The 16,471-nt window shown below is 46.7% G+C and overlaps 1 protein-coding gene across 1 annotated transcript; it reads right to left on the minus strand.

The window, feature by feature from the left end:
* Positions 1-24: 24 nt before the first annotated feature.
* LOC120643969 (synaptotagmin-5-like) lies at positions 25-15,391 on the minus strand. Its single transcript, XM_039920483.1, has 13 exons — positions 14,976-15,391; positions 11,872-11,976; positions 11,728-11,778; positions 11,432-11,552; positions 9,918-10,039; positions 9,110-9,211; positions 8,956-9,030; positions 8,738-8,817; positions 8,514-8,664; positions 8,219-8,449; positions 1,327-1,599; positions 1,128-1,241; positions 25-599 (listed from the first exon to the last, which is right to left on the minus strand). The coding sequence occupies exons 1-13, from the start codon at positions 15,078-15,080 to the stop codon at positions 441-443; spliced, it is 1,689 nt and encodes a 562-aa protein (XP_039776417.1). The 5' UTR covers positions 15,081-15,391; the 3' UTR covers positions 25-440.
* Between the last annotated feature and the right edge of the window lie 1,080 nt (positions 15,392-16,471).

Genomic DNA, 16,471 nt, shown 5'->3' on the forward strand with positions numbered 1-16,471 from the left:
ATGCGTAAACGATTTTTTCACACATTTTTGGCAATGCTACTCCATCCCCTTCAAGACTAAAATTCTGCATAATGCACAAACAATTTCTGCCTAATGCATAACCAGGAACAAAATCAAACGTAAGAACTAACTTTTGCGCACATTTTTTTTTAATACGCACAAAAGCAGCATACAAGGCTTAGTTCATTGACACCACATTTAACAACTGACTATGCTAAGGATCAGTCTACATAAATGAACATTGGATCTAACACAAGTCACCCGTGTCAAGTACTACTTCTCATCGGGTTCATGCATCTCCATCGTCTAGGGGAAACTATAGAAGGTCGATCTGTTCTTTGATTTTAACCGTGTGGCTCCAAGTTTGTGGATTTGCTGTACAGGCCCATCGTAGGGGATGATGTGTTTATCTTCCTTTCCATTTAAGGTATATTCATATTTCACTGGTCCCGTTCACGATCACGGTAGATTGGCTGTGGCATCCACTTAAAGTGCAAGTTCAGCTTTCCAGATTTGGAACCTTGCAAGACAAAGGTATCTTGGAACTGGCCTTCCAGTAGAACTCTTGTGAGGGTCAAGATGCACCTCCCTACGTAATCCTGCAACATAAACAGGTAATATTAGAACATGAGAATTACAGGACCAAGCACCAAGTTTGAGATCCAACGAGCAATTATATTCCATCTAAACAGGTAAGTCAGCGATTTCACATTCAACTGTACAATGAGCACCACGGAATGAAAAATCAGTAGCAATAGGTCTTCGACTAGTACAATCAGTCACTGTTTATCTAAAAAAGTATAATCGGTCAGTAAAGCACTAAACTGGCCATTTGTTGCATATTTGACAGAATATTTGAAGGATTAATCAAAGAAAAACTAAGCAAGGTTAACAAGACAGAATCTGCATAAACAGCAATAAATATGTCAAGTAGTCTCTACAGTGTTTTTCTGACTTGGAAAACCAGGATATTTATCTAGTTTAGAACACCAAAAACAAACATCATTACCCTTAAATGTAAAAAAGATGAACACAGGGCAAATTGGCAAAAACATATTAAAACCATAAAGAATCAAGGCAGGGAGTTCAAGTGATACAAAAAATATGAAAGATGAGATCGAGTGCACCTTTCCAAATGTATCATGGTCCCATAGTTCCACCATGAGCAAATCATGCAGTGCATCTTCTACCACAAAATCAAATGTCTGGTTCCATATTGGATATAGCGTGTCTGTCACAACCTGCAAGGATATTACACTGTGTCACTGTGTCAAGGTGGAAAAGTATATGGACAAGCAGAACTCTCAGATGGAGAAAGATAATAACCCTTGTCTTCTTTTTAGTTTCTCCCTTCTTTAAGTACAGGACAACAAATGGGTCAGCCTTGCCACCAATGTCCATTGGTGGCAAGTCCTCTGCAGATATAACTGTTACAGAAAAAACTCCTCTCATAATAACATTTTTCCTCTGGTTAATATCATATCCATTAGATTCAGTCTTGAGAACTTTCTCCAAAGAAGTCAGTTGAATCTGATTAGCAAAAGGATTGGAAACCCCTTCATGTTTAGCGTAAGGGTAGTAGAGAAGCTCCAGGTGAACCTGAGAATAAGCAAACATGCAAAATCATTAGCTTCCCTGCAAGAAAAAATTGAGAATGCCACTGTTACGTCTTATCAAAGTTTTATTCAAAGTTCAATAACTATATAAAAAGAAAGAACATATATATTACTGAAACTACAATTCTATTTATTTTCCATTTATCACGGCTATATCCAACAATGTTGTTTCTGTTGGCACTCCCTCACCCACACACAACATCCTCTTGCTTGCAGGTGGAGGAAGAAGATGAGAGGAAGGACTCAGGAAGAGCACACGAAGTGGAGCTGCTTAATCTGTGAGCTGCAGCTGCTATCTCCTTTTATAAACACAAGTAGTCAAGGTGAGCATTTACAAGATAAGGCGCTATACTGTTATGCAGCCTCTACCACTACTAGCTGCAGCCTTGACTGAGCCGGAGCAAGAGCCCCTACCGGCGTAGAACCTAGACAAGCTAGAGCATGGGTAATTATCTAATAATTCTTTTCCTAATTGCACTGCTCTTGCTTGATCTCCTCAACTCCAATCTTGGTCCTCAACTCTGTAAGTCGAACGCGCCCAAGTGGCTTGGTGAGGATGTCCCCGAGCTGTCGAGCTGTTTCGACATACTCAAGCTTGATCTGTCCACCGTCGACGCAATCACGGATGAAGTGATACTTGGTGTCGATGTGCTTGCTCCGGTCGTGGTGGACGGGGTTCTTTGCTAAGGCGATGGCGGACTGGTTGTCCACCATCAGGACGGGTGCCCGAGCTTCTTCTCCGGTGAGCTCTGCTAGCAGCCGCCCCAGCCAAACTCCCTGGCAACATGCCGTCGCCGCCACAATGTACTCTGCCTCGCAATTGCTCAGCGCGACGACCTTCTGTTTCATCGATTGCCAGGAGATCGGACACGCTTCAAGGAAGAAGAGCACACCAGTCGTGCTCCTTCGTCCATCAACGTTACCCGCCATGTCGCTATCGCTGAACCCAATCAGCTCCAGCTCTCCTCTGCTCCTCCTTGGGTAGACGAGCCCGTAGTCGCGCGTCCCTGCCACATAGCGGAGCAGATGCTTGACCGCGGCGAGGTGATCCTTCCGCGACTCCGCCATGATCCGGCTCACGTACCCCACATCGAACCTGATGTCGGCCGCGTGTGCGTGAGGTAACGCAGTGCGCCGACGATGCTCCGGTAGCTCGTGGCATCCACCAAGGGGGCAGTGCTGTCCTTTGACAGCTTCACCTTCTCCTCCATGGGCGTCTGGCACGCCCTGCACTCGCCCAATCCGCTCCGCTCTAGCAGCTTCCTCGCGTAGGCGCTCTGGCGGAGCGTGATGGCATTCCCGGTCTGCTCCACCTCAATGCCGAGGTAGTAGGTGAGCAGACCGAGGTCTGACATGTGGAACATTGACTTCATCTTCTCCTTGAACGCGTCGATGTCCCGCTGCTCAGCTCCGGTGACGATGAGGTCGTCGACATACACGCCGACGATCACCAGGCCTCCCTTCGACCGCCGTGTGTAGAGGGCGTGCTCGGTGGCGCACTTAGTGAAGCCGAGCGATGCGAGGCTGGCGTCGAGCTTGATGTTCCACGCGCGTGGTGCCTGACGCAGCCCATACAGGGCCTTGCGCAGGCGGAGCACCCTGTGCTCCTCGCCGGTGATGACAAATCCCGGCGGCTGCTGCACGCACACCTCCTCGGCGAGCTCTCCGTTGAGGAATGCCGATTTCACGTCCAGGTGATAGACCTTCCAGCACCTCACTACCGCCAGCGCCAACAGCAAGCGCACGGACTCCATGCGCGCCACCGGCGCAAACACTTTCTCGAAGTCGATGCCCTCACGCTGCACGAATCCCTTAGCGACAAACCGCGCCTTGTGCCGCACCACCTCGCCGCGCTTGTTCTGCTTCACCTTGAACACCCACTTGAGCCCAATCGGCCGGCAACCGGCCGGCGGATCCACCAGCTCCCAGGTACGATTCTCCTCCACCGCCGCCATCATGCCTCCTTCTCTGCTGCGGCGAAGCTTGGCGGTTCCTCTGCGCTGCCCAGATGCAGCTCGAGGTCGTCCAGCTCGCGAGCCGCCAGCCCTGGCGGACTCGTGCCGATGAGGTCGTCCACCATGAGAAATCGAAGGGGCTCGCCGGAGTAATCGGCGTCGATGTTCGAGGAGGCGCTCGGCGGAGGCGTGACGAAGCGAATCGACGAAGCGGTGCTCGTTGCGGCGGAGATCGGAGTCCCCTGCCCCACTCTCGAGGGTGTCACCTGCGCCTCGCTCGAGGGTGTCACCTGTGCCGCTCTCGAGGGTGCCCCCTGCGCCTCGCTCGAGGGTGCCCCCTGTGCCGCTCTCGAGGGTGTCCCCTGCGACTCGCTCGAGGGTGCCCCCTATGTCGCACTCGAGAGTGTCCCCTGCGATTCGCTCGAGGGTGTTGCTTCCCCTTCGTCGTGAGCCAGCTCCCCCGCACCGAAGTACACCATGTACTCGACGGTGAAAGAGCTGCTCAGGCCGCCTGGCGTCGCTTCCCCAACGCCAGACTCCCAGCCCCAGCACGCCGCCTCGTCGAAGACGACGTCGCGGGACACGACCACCTTGCTGCTGGCCGGGTCGTAGAGCCGATAAGCCTTGCTCCCGCGCTCGTACCCTAGGATCACCATGGGAGTGCTCCTGTCTTCCAGCTTGGCGAGGTTGGGCTTCGTCTTCTTCACATGCCCGATGCAGCCGAATGTCCTGATGAAGGACACGTCCGGCTTCCTCCCGTGCCAAGTCTCGAATGGCGTCGTGCCCTTCAGGCTCTTGGTGGGCGCGCGGTTCAGGATGAACACCGCCATGCTCACCAACTCGCCCCAGAACGCCGCCGACATCTTCTTGGCCTTCAGCAAGCTCCTAGCCATGCCGACCACCGTCTGATTCCTCCTCTCCACGACGCCGTTCTGCTACGGCGAGTACGGCGCCGTGAGGTGGCGTTCAACGCCCTGTCCCGCGCAGTAGAGGCCGACTCGACCGAGGTGAACTCGCCGCCGCGATCCGTCCGCAGCACGCGCAGCATCTTCCCCGTCTCCGTCTCCACCTGCGCCTGGAACTCCTTGATCACCGCTGGCGCCTCATCCTTGCTCGACAGCAGGTGCAGCCACATGCAACGGCTGCAGTCGTCCACCAGGAGCAAAAAATAGCATTGTCCGCCGTGCGTTGCCGGCGTGATTGGCCCGCAGAGGTCGCCGTGGACGAGCTCGAGGGTGTTGCCAGCGCGGTAGCTCGCCTTCTTCGGGAACGGCAGCCTCCTCTGCTTCCCGGCAAGGCAGCTGTCGCACAGCTCGCCGGCATGCTCGATCAGTGGCAGCCCTCGCACCATGCCTTGCCGCGCCATTCTGGCCAGAGCATCGAAGCTCAAATGGCCGAAGCGCGCGTGCCAGCACCACGCCGCATCGTCGCATCCGGAGCACGCCGCCGTCAATCAGCACCTGGCAGCCTCGTTCGTGGAGCTGGCCAATGCTGACGATATTGCTCCGGAGCTTGGGGATGTAGTACACATCCGTCAGCGCCTTGTGCTCGCCATTCTTGCACTAGAACACGACCGTGCCACGCCCCTGGATGTCGACGCCGGAGTTGTCCCTGAACTTTACGGTGCCGACGACTCCGGTGTCGAGCTCGGAGAAGACCGCGCAGTTCCCGGTCATGTGGTTGCTCGCGCCGGTGTCGAGGTACCACATCTCCTCTACCTCCACCTCTGCTCGCCCGAGGTTGACCCGCGAGCGCGACTCGTCGAGCTCGACGTGCCCGCCGCGGTCCTCTGCCTCGATGTTGATGGCGCAGATCTGCGCCATGAGCAGCGCAGGCTCTTCCTCGTCATCCTGGGCGAGATGCGCCCGCTCCTGGCGCCGCGGCTCCTTGCAGTCGCGGGCCCAGTGCCCGATCTTGCCGCAATTGCGGCAACGATCCTTGTCGGTGGCACGATCTCCGCCGTCCTTGCCGGCGCCCTCCGCCTTCCGCCGTGGCTTGCCGTGCCGCCTGCCGCGCGCGCCGCCTCCGCCGCCGCTGCGCGAAATAGAGCCCTCCCCCTGCTTCCTCTCGCGCAGGCGCGCTGCCCACTGCTCCTCCGTGAGCAGTAGCTGGCCGCCGGCAGTCATGCGGGTGGGGGCCTCCGCGCGGTCCTCGACCTCCTTGAGCCGCCCGATGACGTCCTCGATCGAGGCGTGCTCATGTCGAGCAGTGTCTCGATTGAGCGCAATCTGCGCGAACCGGGGCGGCACGACCCACAGGTACTTGGCCACCGCCTCCTCCTCGCCGATGTCGACGCCGACCTACGCTAGCTAGCTCACCAGAGAAGTGAGCCTCAGCGCGAAGTCCTCGATGGCTTCGCCATCGCGGAACGCGATAGCCTCGTACTCCTGCCTGAGCTGCTGCGCCTTCGCCTTGCGCACGCGGTCGCCGCCTAGCCGCATCGTCTCCAGGCTTTCCCATGCCTCCTTGGCGGAGTCCTTGGCGCCGAGCGAGACGACGTACTCTGCCGGCACGGACTTGAGGATAGCCTCCATGGCCGACTGGTCATCTTCTTCGTCGGCGGTGCCCACAATCACCGCCGCCCACATGCGCCTCGCCTTGAGCATCACCTTCATCAGCACCACCCACTCGGCGTAGTTCGTGCACGTGAGCATGGGGTACTGCGAGCCGCCGACGTCCCGCACCGTCTTCTTCACGACGTACGTCGTCTGGCGCCCACGGCCACGCTCCTGAGAACGCCCGCACACATGCTCACGATCCAGAGAAGCCATGGCCACCAAGCTCGAACACTCAAGCTCTGAATACCACTTGTTGGCACTCCCTCAAACACAACACCCTCTTGCTTGCAGGTGGAGGGAAAAGATGAGAGGAATAAGGACTCTGGAAGAGCACACGAAGTGGAGCTGCTTAATCTGTGAGCTGCAACTGCTCTCTCCTTTTATAGACACAAGTAGTCAAGGTGAGCATTTACAAAGTAAGGCGCTATAGTGTTATGCAGCCTCTACCACTACTAGCTACTGCTGCTACTACTAGTCACTACTGCTACCATGCTGCCAATTGCAGCTGCTACTATACACAATAGTATTTGCCGCCCAACATTGAAGAGGCAGCCTTGACTGAGCAGGAGCAAGAGCCCCTACCGGCGTAGAACCTAGACAAGCTAGAGCATGAGTAATTATCTAACAGTTTCATCCCATGATCTTGGAACATTGTGACCCAAGCTAGCCTTAGTATTTTAGCACATGGCGCTAATATCTCCATCATGTTAGCGGAAAAAATGGAGTTTTAAAGGCTAGTTGCACTTGGTAGTGTGATAGGACTGTTAGTATGAATTGGCCTTGGTCCATCGTAGGACTGTTTTTGGCATTTTGATGGCCTTGTTCACTTGCTTATATAGCTCCCTATAAACCATTACAATGCAAGTCTAGGTGCCTAAACTAGTTAAGTGTGCCACTCCACCCAATCATCATAAAGTATCTTCCTATCTTAGCATATCAGTGCAGTCTAGAAACCTTTGAAGATGCATATAACATCGAACACATGTACAAAGCCTAAGTGACAACACTATTTTTAGTGTGCATAACAGTCAAAACACTTTGCCTAGTTTGAAGGTGGCTGTAAGGATCCAAACTCCAAAGGGGCCCTACTAGCCCAGCAAGCCCTATGGGCCAAGAAGGGCCCAGGCGGCTGCCTCCTACCTTGAAGAGTATGTTAGGGTTTAGGAAGAGTCTAGAAATTAGATTACTTACGAGTCAAGTCGAGTCTCCTCTATTTAATAGAGGCCCCATGTATCCAATTAAATCAAGAAAGAAGGGAAGGGGTTAACCCTAAAGCTCTCAGCCTTCAGCTCCTCCTCCCCCTCCTGTGCGCTTCTCTCCTTGCGCAGCTGCCACAATGGCCGCTGACCATCCCTCTCTCCCTCCTCTCAAGTAAAGTCCCTAATAGTGGCGTCATAAGGAGATTGTAAACAAAGCTGGTGGTGGCCTCGACAATCTCAGCCTGTCTACCCATCTCAGAAGCTTTCAGGTAAGTGCTAGCCAAAAGTTCGACTGGATTCGGGAGTACTATCATCATTTGTCCAGTTTTGAAATGGAAAGGTAATATACTAAGTAGGAGCAGTGTTGTTTTGTAAATCTTATGGCGACTGGTGATGGAGGATCCCGACGGCGGCGCGGGTGTCCTGGCGGGCGGGCGGAGTCCAGGGGCGGTGCTCCTGGTGGAAGATCCCGGCGCAGATCCGCACCAGTCGGGAGGTGGCGGAAATTGCAGCAAATATTAACGGATCGAAGATGAAGAAGCTCCGATGTTCAAGAACGAAGAACACGAGGAGAGCTTCAATGGAGATCCGAAAAAGAAGGTGCAAGTGCAACACCAGGATTTCGAATTACGAAGAGGAGGAAGTCCTAACCCTAATTGTGGCTGTGATACCATGTTATGAATAGCACTTGTATTCATTATGAGGGCTCTAGGCCCGAATATATACATGTACAGGTATTAGGAAATATGCACAAAACCCCTTATACAACGGGGAAACTACAAAAGATACATATACATCTAACAGCGCCTAGTATATCCATTCATTGAGAACTCACATATAAGTAACCTGTATCAAAACTAGGAAAAGATATGATAAATTCATGAACTGACCTGACCACGAGGTTTTTTGTCCCGTTGAATTTCCAAGTCCTTCACAAGATCTAACCATAAATCCTTCACTTTTCCTGGCTGTAGATCGGCTAAGTCTACCCGAACACAACCAATGATCTCTGATGGTTGGAGCCCTTCGTCATCATAGATTTTTATAGTCAGGTGCTGTGTAGATATGTCCTCGACCTCAAATTCATAGTGCTCATTCCAGATGGGGTTCAAATCATTGTTCTGCAGAAGAAAAAAGTCAGGATGCCATTCATCTGCCTTAAATAAGACAAATCAATCCACTTACAATTGTTTTGCTTTTTTTTGTTTTCTCGTGCAATGGACGTATGTATAACACAGCGAAAGGGTCCGACTTTCCCACGAGATCCTTGTTCTTCAGGTCCCTAGCTTCCACAAGTTTCACTTCTAATACCCCAACAGGTCTCAGCTCCAAATCACTGAAAAAATGGGTACTCTGAATAATCTGAAGACAAACATACATACTTCCAGATTATTTGTGATGTGAATTACCTATAGTCTCCAGGTACAATTGGAACAATAATGCGATTCGGCCATGTCAGTGTATCCTCAATAGTATCACGTATTGTCCCCTGAATTGATCAACAAATATATTTGGCAATGTTAGTATATCCTGAATAGTGTTACGTATTGTCCCTTGAATTGTTCAATGAATGTAATTTGTGCAGAATTATATACTAAAATGATAGCAGACGACATATTAAAACAACCTCAATTGCATCAGAGATTCCTGGAATAGCAGTCATTTCGCCGCCAATAACCTTGAGGGTAAATTCCACCTTGCTCTGCACTCAAACTAATGCCAATCATGCAATCTACTAGAGTCATTTCTAAGAGGATTACATCTGAAAGAAATGGTGCTACCTTATCCCTTAAAGAACAGCAAACAGCTCCAAAACACGGGAATTCAGCCACCAGAGGTTTGAATACAAGGCGAAGTACTCCTGTGAATCCAATATTTTTCACCTAAACATGGAAAAATTCTCAAGCATATACTTGGTACTCTATATAATTATACCATGATCAAAAAATGTTTTCCACAGAACGTCAAGCATAGCCCAACTGCGCATCTCAGACAATTGTGACAACATTTTCACTTGCATGAACCGCAAATGGAAACCAAATGTAATATGCGAAGACTAGAGAAGAAACCGAACAAGAGGCACCAACAAAACAAAACAGCCATTCTGATCAATTAGAGCACCACATATGTTTTTAGTTTTCAGATCACGTTTGTATGAGCACAACTGTTTCCTGCTTTTTTTCACAGGAACTGTAGGTCCGTGGCAAAAGAAAAAACAAACATGAAGAACTACATGTCATTGCATTAAGAAGAATGTGTTAAAGAGGACTTCAGTGCATTTGCATCCATTACAAAAAATGACTACCGTTACCTCTAAGTAGCTAACTTCTACTGACTTCAAGGGCCACCAAACCTTTGGCCGGTCTGTGTAAAAAATAACCACAGCACGTAAACCTTTAGCTAACATTGAGTTTTAAGGGGGTGTCAAGTATATCAAGGCCCATCTATATTGGAGGCCCATATGGCCCATGAGGACTCTGTACATATCTATCTCCCCTAGCGGGACATCTCAGACTCTGAAATCCTAAGGTTAGTAACAGAAAGGACCATAATTATGTACCCTTCTCATGCTATATCTACTGTAAATACCTGTACAGGAAGAGAAATTCCAAGTGTTGTTTGGATGTCAAGTACTATATTGGGATTGCCATCCCATTGCAACTCAAGTTCCATGGTGATTGCAGAATCATCACTCTCCAAGATTTCAACTCCTGAAAAATATCATCTGTCAGTAATCAAGAAAGAAAATTGAGGAATATCTCCTGCTGCTAAAACTGGTAATACAGACTACAGAGAAATATCCAGATTGACGAGCAGAAATAATTATCTAACACAACCAGACAATAGGTAGGACCACAGAAAAAAAAGCAATAAAACATTTCAATATTGATATTTGATATGTTCCTGAGAGTAGTCGATTTTTTGTTTATGTAAACCATCTCTCATATTGGTCCCCGTATGAGAGATGGCAGTTGTATGGGGACTATTTTTCTCTCTCTAGTTCAATGACACGCAGCTCTCATGCGCTTGTTCCTGAGAGCACCGTCTCAGTCTCAGTCTCAGTCTCTCAGAAGTATCAAAATAGCTGTAGAGAATGTGGCTGTCATATGCATGGATACAAAAACACTCGATCATCGGGGGAAAAGACTGTCCCCATGGCTTTGCACTAAGAAGCTGATCTTCCTGGCTTGATCAAACAGGCCCCGAAGGCCGGCTGCCTGGACGTGGCACATGCCCAGGACATGTGGGCCAAAGTAGTTACACGTATAACTCAGAACGGCCGATGAGGAACCTTTTTTTTTTAATCCAGACCCATTTAATTTCCTCCCATGGGGAGTTCTCTGACCTGCTGGATGCAAGTCAGGTGCTTTAACCACTAGGCTAGAGGCCTTTCACACATTCAATGACACATGCTGGTGTAGGGAATAGGGAATAGTGATTGAAAGGGGCTTTTGAAGGAGGGTGGTGTGACCGGTCAATGGTAGCCTACTGGAGGAAGGAGGCAGAGGATGAGGTACTGTTCACATAAACAGTATTGGTAGGCAGGGGACAGGGTGAGGTAAACCTGTTTCTTTTGCTTGATTGATAATGCCTCGTTGCCTCCTTGGTTTTTGTATCTATAGCAAAGGGGGGTAAGTGAATGAAGAAGGGTAAAACCCAGACTCGTGATACCATCTAGAGTAGAGAGATAGAAAGAGATGGGAAACACGACACACCCTTAGGGTTGGATCACCATTAATTATATAGCCATACATGCTTGGGTTGCAAGTCATGTACAACAACTATATGTCCCTATTTCCCTAATATATATGAAACGATGCTTGGCCAATTGTCCAGAGGTCTGATTGACAAATAATACTTGACTTAAAGCATTCTTATATATTTGTCAAAATGTAGAGTATTGATTAAGAAAACAGGTCAGTCTATCTGCTCCAGCTTACTGCTTACAGTTCAAAAAATAATTAAAAATAGGTACTGGACAAAGAAGATAGTTTGTACAATAGTACATACAAGAAAGCACGAGTACTAAACCGAAGGCCACAGATAAAAATTAAAAACAATGAAAAAAATCCATAGTTCTGTAAAGACTAAAGAGGTCATACCAGTAAACTGAGGGGCAACAGTACCAAGCGTCAACTTTGAGAAATGGAGGGAAGCCAAAATGAATGACTTGTACTGCTCAAAAACAGGTTCCACGGAAGCTTTAATCAGCTCTGATGCAGCCTACAACAATCACATTTGCCTTCATTATGCCTTCCATTACCAATAACTAAATTCATTCAAGAGTTAAATAATTCAGCTGACATCAAAAGTGTGGAATTGAAGAACATAAAGGTTAGTACAGATTTGAAAAATCAGAGCACCCATTGTGACTGATAGATCCTGTAAAAGTTGGTACCTCATTGACAAATGGAAAGATTTTTACTAACTCTTGGTTCAGCCATTTCAGCTGTACAGATTAAAAATCAGAGTATCAGTATCAATAAGCATCAATAGTACTGAAGAACATAAAGGTTGGCAGCAAGAATTAGTAAAAACTCAACTTCTGCTTTTGTGTGAATGAAACCCATGATGGATAGAACTCAGGTGGGATGAGTTTCCTCAAATCCTGTACATTCAACTTTGAGAAAGATGCAACTATAGCAGCCTGTGGAAATAAATTAAATCAGGCATAAAATATATATGGCAGTTTCTAAAACATGCATGGTAATGGTAAGAATAAGTGGATAGCAGTACTCCATTCATCCTCACATTAGTATTTTCTAGGAAGACATATTTGTAAAGAAACAACAGTTATGGCGTTATTCTAGGATTCCAATATAAAATCCTACATCATCAGTGTTAATTAAGTAGGAGTAATGGGTAAAAAGTGCCAAAAGGTAATTAATAAAAAGAAAATTGATAGCATGGCTAAATGACTGCTGACTGCCTTTTGAGGCATAGCACCAATGCTTGTGCAGAAAATGAGAACTTAATGCAGGGGTAGAATCGAAAATATAATTAGTTCTTAATATGTGTGCATGAGGCATTGGCAACACTAAATTAAGAGCAATGTGAAAAACAAATATACAAAGGTAACATAAAGTGACTGCTTGACATAATGAGCACGATATATGCCATTAACTTCGTAGGTGACAAAAAATTCAGTTAAGCATGAAACCACTAAGACAGAGATGTTTGAAGCTTTTCTTTCAGAGGGGCAATCAAAGACCCATGAAAAACAGCTCTGTCACACAATAACATACATAAGTAACTTCTCAACATTCAGATGTCCCCAAGATTTAACATATACAGAAAGGGTCAGCCTGGCACAGTGGTAAAGTATCTCTAATTGTGGCCTGGAGGTCTGATTCAAAGTAGCCTCCTTGCAAAACTAAGCAAAATTCCATTCCCTGGGCCCCACCTTGTGTGGGAGGTTCAACACTAGGAACGCGCTTTGTTTCAGTTGTATTGATATAAATCACTGAAAATATGCAACACAGAGGTGTATTCCATGATCAATCTTGCAACAAATCTCATATTGTCAATTCAGGCAATCTTTTTAGATACTAATGGCCAATGATAAATGATTTTGAGTTGGCATATAGTCCAGGATAACTTAGATATGAAATTTGAAGACGTTAATGCTAGCATTTTAGATGCTGGCTATGGATTACTCCAAGAATGCACAGCTGAATTTTTCTAATTAGTACAAAACATAGTTTACAATGTATTATTTTCTTAGGACTTGTTCTGTTCTGTTCAGAATACATGAGCGATGACCTCATGACAAGTATTTTGTGCACTTGAGGAATTTGAAATGATTTCAAGATTTCTAGACAACATATTCCTTCTTTGGATGTTCAGTTAAGTAGATAATTTCTACATTTGTTTCGCAATGAGCTAAGCAATCATATGTTTTCTGCAAATTTTGGGCCCACCCATTGCTTGTAGATTGAGTTTGAAACCATTCATTGAATCCGAATACAATTTTTTTTGGCATAATGCTATGTGTTCTGTGTTCCGCTTAAATAAGAGGTAATTTCAGAAGGTGCATTCAGGTGATAAAAGAAACAATAGATCTAAATAAAATCCATCTCATTGAAATTCATGTAATGGAGAAAAGGATGACATATGCATTTGTTGAACAATCTTTTGTCAGGGTTCATTTGCCAACTATAGTATCCAAATCCATGCCAAAAGCGATGAAGATTCCTCTTGAAAATCCAACTTATTCCACAGGTACGGGACATGTATACATATTGCATACTAAGCCTAAGCCATATAGTCTACAGAGCATCCTCATACATTTTTCTCAGGAAAGAATAATAATCAAATTCTTGATTTTACATGAGGCATTAGTTTTCTTAGGCGTCGGTGCGTAAACACAATTATCATTGAAATATGACACAAACATGTCTATGTGCACATCTAATTTCCTGAGATTAGCACAATAGACTACTCGACATGCATAATTTCAGCTGCCATAACAAGCAACGTTAGAACCATTAATTATCACTTTAAGAAAGAGAATATCCAAGTGGAAATGTGCATACTTGATTACTTGGTTTGAAAATGAGAACATGGGCTACAGAAAATGGTGGAATCATCAAACCTTTCAGGTAACACTCAAAACCAGCTAAACTTTTTGGGTGCTCAAAGAGCACAAACCACTGCGGCAGTAAGGCGTCTATTAGGCCCAAACAAACATTGTACTTTTACATTAGTTTACAGTTCAGACATTGATGTTATTCTTTTTTTCCTTAGTTTTTGTACCCAAATTTTCAACCATAATGTTAAAGTTTCATATATTTTTCTCCATAATTTAAGTTTTTCAGTGGTGAACAAAAATCTTAACGTGGTCTAATTTTTTTCAAGAAAAAGGATATTTCAAATCCTGACGAGGGCAGGCCACGTGTACTTTTTTAGCATATGGACAATAACACTTGATATAGGCCATGCGAACAAACAGGCAAACCAAAGAAGCCTACTGCATCTAAACATACAATCCATTTGTTTGTTTTTTCGTCCATGCAAGCAAACCAAGCATATTACAAGGGGCAAAAGGAGATAAACAAACTTCAAAACAAAATAAAATCATATTCACCACGGTTACATTCTAATAGCTGTGTCCAATCCTTTACCAGTGATCATGTAACTTTTTTCAGCACGACAACCCCTCTGTTCTACTCAATCAAAAGTACGGGTTGTTTGTATTTTCTCTCTATTAATATAAAATACACAACTATCTGCATGTTCAAGGAAAGAAAACTGAAAGTGCAATTAATCACAACATAAGGGTCAGAATCACGTGGAGCTGAAAAGACAATCAGTATCATCAACCCACAGTGCAGTACAAGAAAACAATAAAGACCAATCGACCTCTCAAAGAGCAGCTGATTGCATGATTCCACCATGCCGGCGAATTTCATGAAAGAGACTCCCAATTGGGAACGGTAAGCAAAGTTTTGCCAATCCTAGCAATAATTATATGCATATACAGATGCCCCAGAGAGACAGCTCCTCAGAAAGGCACCTCCAGAAATCCAGGAACCACATCACCAGCCGACACCCACGAAATCGAACCGAACCGAACCAAATTAGCGCTCGCAACGCAACGATGAATCGGAGAACGACGGCGGGGGGAAATGGATCGCGGGCTCGTACCAGCTCGCGGCGCTGCTCCGCGCGGGCGTTCTCGAGGCGCGCGAACGCCATCACCACGGCCACGCCCACCACCAGGCCCAGGAAAGCGCCGAATAGAAACGCCATGGCGCAGGCGCCGCCCTCCTCCGCGGGGCGGAGACAATGGCGGTGCTTATGTCAGATTGTTATTAGGCCTATCTATCCCAACAGCTTAGCGAAGGGGAGGGATTGCGCTTGCGCGGATGCAGGAAGGAGGGGCGCGAGCGGTGGTGAATCGGCTCGTGCCCGCGCGAGGTCAGCGACGGCGGCGGCGTTGCGATTGCGAGCTGGAATCGGGAAGCGGGGGAAGGGGAGGGAGGCCGCGGATGGCCGGACGGGGGCCGCCGGGGCGCGGGGGAGGCAACGAGAGGCCAGCGGCCAGCCTCGGCTCGTCTTCCTTTTCCTCTTTTTGATTTCCCGGATTATTTATTTGCCATTAGGTTTGCGTAAGGATGAGGGTGTCGGTGAAGCCGAGCGCACGTGGCACGTTGGGACGGTATGGGGATTTCGCGTTTATTATTTGCCGCTTTAGTTCGTTGCTTCCATGCTTGAAGGCTAAGGAATATGTACAAAATGAAAATCCAAATATCCGTGTAAAAGTAGCAAAATATGTTGCTAACTCCTTTTCAAATTGTAATTCGTTTGACTTTGTTTACTGAAACCTTCACCACTCGTCTTATTCAAAAAATCGTGCACAATTTCATATTTTTGTTTTGATTTGCTTGATTAATAAATATTTTTTAAATAACTTAAATTTAATTATATTTGTATAATTTTTTCTGAATAAGACGAGTCAAACTTATGGAAGAAAAGTCAAACGAACTATAATTTGGAATAGAGAGAGTAAAATACTAATTAAATTATTTTAAAAAAATTGTGAAACACAATACAGACGCATACGTTCACGCATACTCTACCCTATGAACATAAGCATGCAACCCTACCCCTATGAACACCTCCGAGAAACTGAGCCGACAGATACTCGAAATTAACTGAAGCCGGCAGATACTATCCAGCACGTCACCTAGCACTCAAAGAATAGTGCTAGTTAAATCTTGAAATAAATCAAAAAAATGCAAGCGTCAGTGTCAAATCGAGAACTTAACCTTGGTGAGCATGTTCCACCACAAGGAGCCTTACCAGTTGAGCAAGATTTTTGCACGCTTTTTGGTTAATTAACTTCTAATTGGAGAGGGTGAAAATACAAAGTGAAACCCGGCCAAAACCGATCTCCACGTGAAAACCTTCACCGAGCAAAAACAACCCCCAGCGTGAAAACCACTTTTCTACTCTTATTTTGGGGCTTGAAAATGGATCTCTACTTATTTTAAAAAAAAGGATCTCTAATCTCAAATTTCGTGTCCAAACCATGCATTTGCTTATGGTGTTTGCACAATCTTACCGTTAGTTAACAGTTTTGACACGTGAAGTGATTTAGTACCTCCACTTTGTAGATGCAGACTGCAGAGCAACAGCCT

This window comes from Panicum virgatum, chromosome 8K, assembly GCF_016808335.1.
Source record: "Panicum virgatum strain AP13 chromosome 8K, P.virgatum_v5, whole genome shotgun sequence".
In the NCBI taxonomy this organism is placed as follows: domain Eukaryota; kingdom Viridiplantae; phylum Streptophyta; class Magnoliopsida; order Poales; family Poaceae; genus Panicum; species Panicum virgatum.